Below are 2493 nucleotides of genomic sequence, written 5' to 3'. Positions count from 1 at the left end.
AAACCTCAGTGTTATGGCAGGACCAGTCACCAGCTCCTTCGCTTTTGAGACTGGGCATGCTTACCTGATTCTTGAAGGTACATAGAAGATGTTTCCTTTTTCCAGCCTGGATGACTATCACCTTTGTCCTCTCCACGCTCACCTGAATCCTCTCTGACAGGCAGAGGGTGATTCTGTAACGCAAATAATGTTTTGACTTAACAGCATCACCTCAAAAACATGCCCAGGTGGTAAATCCCCAAAGCCAGCACTGACAGGGATGAGGCTTTCACAGCCCTGCAGGGTCCGGGCCTTCCTCCTCCCAAACCTACAGCTCGTCCAAGGGAGAAATTTTCTAAGGAACAACAGAATTCTGACCTAAATGCCTTCAGGAGTTGGTTATGTTGGGGTTCGTTCCCTGGCACTGAGCTACCAGCCCAGGCTGCCCCTTCTGCCCCTGTGGAGGGAGGCCCCACCAGAGGACGGTTCAGTCCAGCCTCCCTTGGTGTCTAAGGAAATCACCCAAATCACCTGCTGGAGATGCCTCCTCCTCCTCCACTACAGACACCAAGACACGACACAGGACTTTCAGTGGCTAGAGTGGAAGGCAACCCGCCTAACTACCCAGTGGAACTCAGCCTAGTCCTGAGAACCACCACAGAAAATGCGGAACCATTTGAATCCTCCTCTTCTGGGAGGACACACTGGACCCAGCAAGTCAGTGATGTGCTGGAATGAAATTCACTTCACGTCTGTCAACCTCCAGCCTCAGCGTTCAAACCACTGCAGTGCTGACGGCCAACACAAGCCGAAGCCCCTCTTGAACACCGATTCTGCGAAGGTGTTTCTTTTAAGGAGAGTTTTGCTAGGTAAATGCTGTTCCTCCAGCGAGAACCAAGCAAGAGTGATCTCTGTACCTTTGCGCTCCCCTCCTCTTCCTCTTCCTCGCAGTCTAACCCTGGATGGGAGATCTCTGTAGGGCCATTCTTCTGGATCAAGCTGCTCTCAGCTGCCGCCATTCTCTTCTTTTCAGTTGTCACCCTCACCTTCATGAGGTGGAAGCCGGTCGAGACTGACCCTACTCTCAGGTTGACAGGATCGCCGTCGAACAACAGGTCACCAGGGCTGCTGTCCTCCCGAAAGCCAGCGGGCTGGTAACCTTCGGGAGCTGCTGCACGGGCAGAAAGAACCCACTGATGTCAGAGCCACCGAGCTGCGGCTCTCCTTAATGTGATTTAAAAAGAACAAGGGTAAACCGGCCTCACAACATCAACAACTAAAAGTATTTTGGGGGTTTTTTTGAGAAAGAAGGGAGACAATGCAAAGGAAAAGGTGAGCTGAGCCCACCTTATCTGGGAGGCCAAAGGAAGGATGACTTCAGGATGCTGAGATACCAGTTCTGTGCTCAGCTCTCTGGAGCAGAACCCGACATTGCCTGCTCCTTAAAAAACCACCACCAAAACGCCACGGTGAAGGAGACGGTGTCTGCTTTCCACAGCCTCCTTACACGGACGTCCAAGCCCTTCTCAAAAAGCACCCGCCATCCCTGTGGGTGGGAAGGTGTCAGTACGTTTCACACCATCCCTCACAGTTCTCAGCTCTCGGCTTCTAGCACTGCGCTGTTCTGCTGGTTCACCTCACAGGGGCTCAGGATTATCATAGAACCTGCTGGAAAGGGACCTTTCTCCCTGTTCTCCACCTACCATCGTTGTAGAGGAGTTTCATGGTCAGGGTGATGTCACTGGGAAGCGGGCCGAGGTTTTGCATTAGCAGGTACAGCTTGCGGATCAGCAGCCTGCTGGCCTGCTTGACGTCCTCGCCGCACGCCCCCTTCACAAAGTTCACTTGGTTGCTACAGGCAGAAGGAGAACAGATTCGTTTGCCTCAGTCATGAATATTCACAAGCTAATTACAAATACAGAGCACCCACTGACTGGCCAGAAACCACCAGCGACATCGGCCTGATGCAATTTCCAGGTAAACTGGGAAGTGAAACAGACCCCAGGGATGGGGTGGCAGCGGCAAAAGGGCTCTGAACGGCGAGGCATTTCCCTCTGAAGGGGCTTTGCTGCGGCTGGGGCAATGGGCCCCATTATACCAAAGTCGTGACTCACTTGTTGGAACATGATTCAGTTGGATCAAAGGAGCAGAAAACAAGTGCCTTTCACCTAAGCAATGTCAGGAATGAGAGGAATGAGGTGAGAATCCCAGACAAAAGCGATTCAGCACAAGGGCTATTTTCAAGCCCACTTTGCAGTTGGAAGAGAAGTGAATTGCACGTTCTTCCCTCATTCAGAGTAAGAAAAACTAGCTCAGAGGCACATTTTTCAGAAGTGACTAAGGGGCATTCCCCTCACCTCCTTCACCCACCCAACGTCAGCTGGCTGGGCTAAGCAACCAGTCTAGACCGACACACGGCCAACCGGAGGGGGATGAATCGCTCCCTGCAGCAGCCTGTGGCTCCTGACTGCAGAGGTAGATGAGATGAGCCACTGAGCTCAGCCAGCTAAGTTC

General features: G+C 52.5%; 1 protein-coding gene across 1 annotated transcript; it reads right to left on the bottom strand.

The window, feature by feature from the left end:
* Positions 1-64: 64 nt before the first annotated feature.
* On the bottom strand, positions 65-1936 carry HORMAD2 (HORMA domain containing 2; the record flags this gene model as incomplete). Its single annotated transcript, XM_010145445.1, has 4 exons — positions 1914-1936; positions 1683-1831; positions 897-1150; positions 65-173 (listed from the first exon to the last, which is right to left on the bottom strand). Coding segments are annotated over exons 1-4 (535 nt in total), but the record flags the coding sequence as incomplete, so codon positions are not given.
* Between the last annotated feature and the right edge of the window lie 557 nt (positions 1937-2493).

The sequence above is a fragment of the Buceros rhinoceros genome, unplaced genomic scaffold, assembly GCF_000710305.1.
Source record: "Buceros rhinoceros silvestris isolate BGI_N320 unplaced genomic scaffold, ASM71030v1 scaffold21051, whole genome shotgun sequence".
NCBI classification, from domain to species: Eukaryota; Metazoa; Chordata; class Aves; order Bucerotiformes; family Bucerotidae; genus Buceros; species Buceros rhinoceros.
The sequence above is the reverse complement of the archived record's forward strand: the minus strand, read 5'-3'. Positions and strand labels throughout refer to the sequence as shown.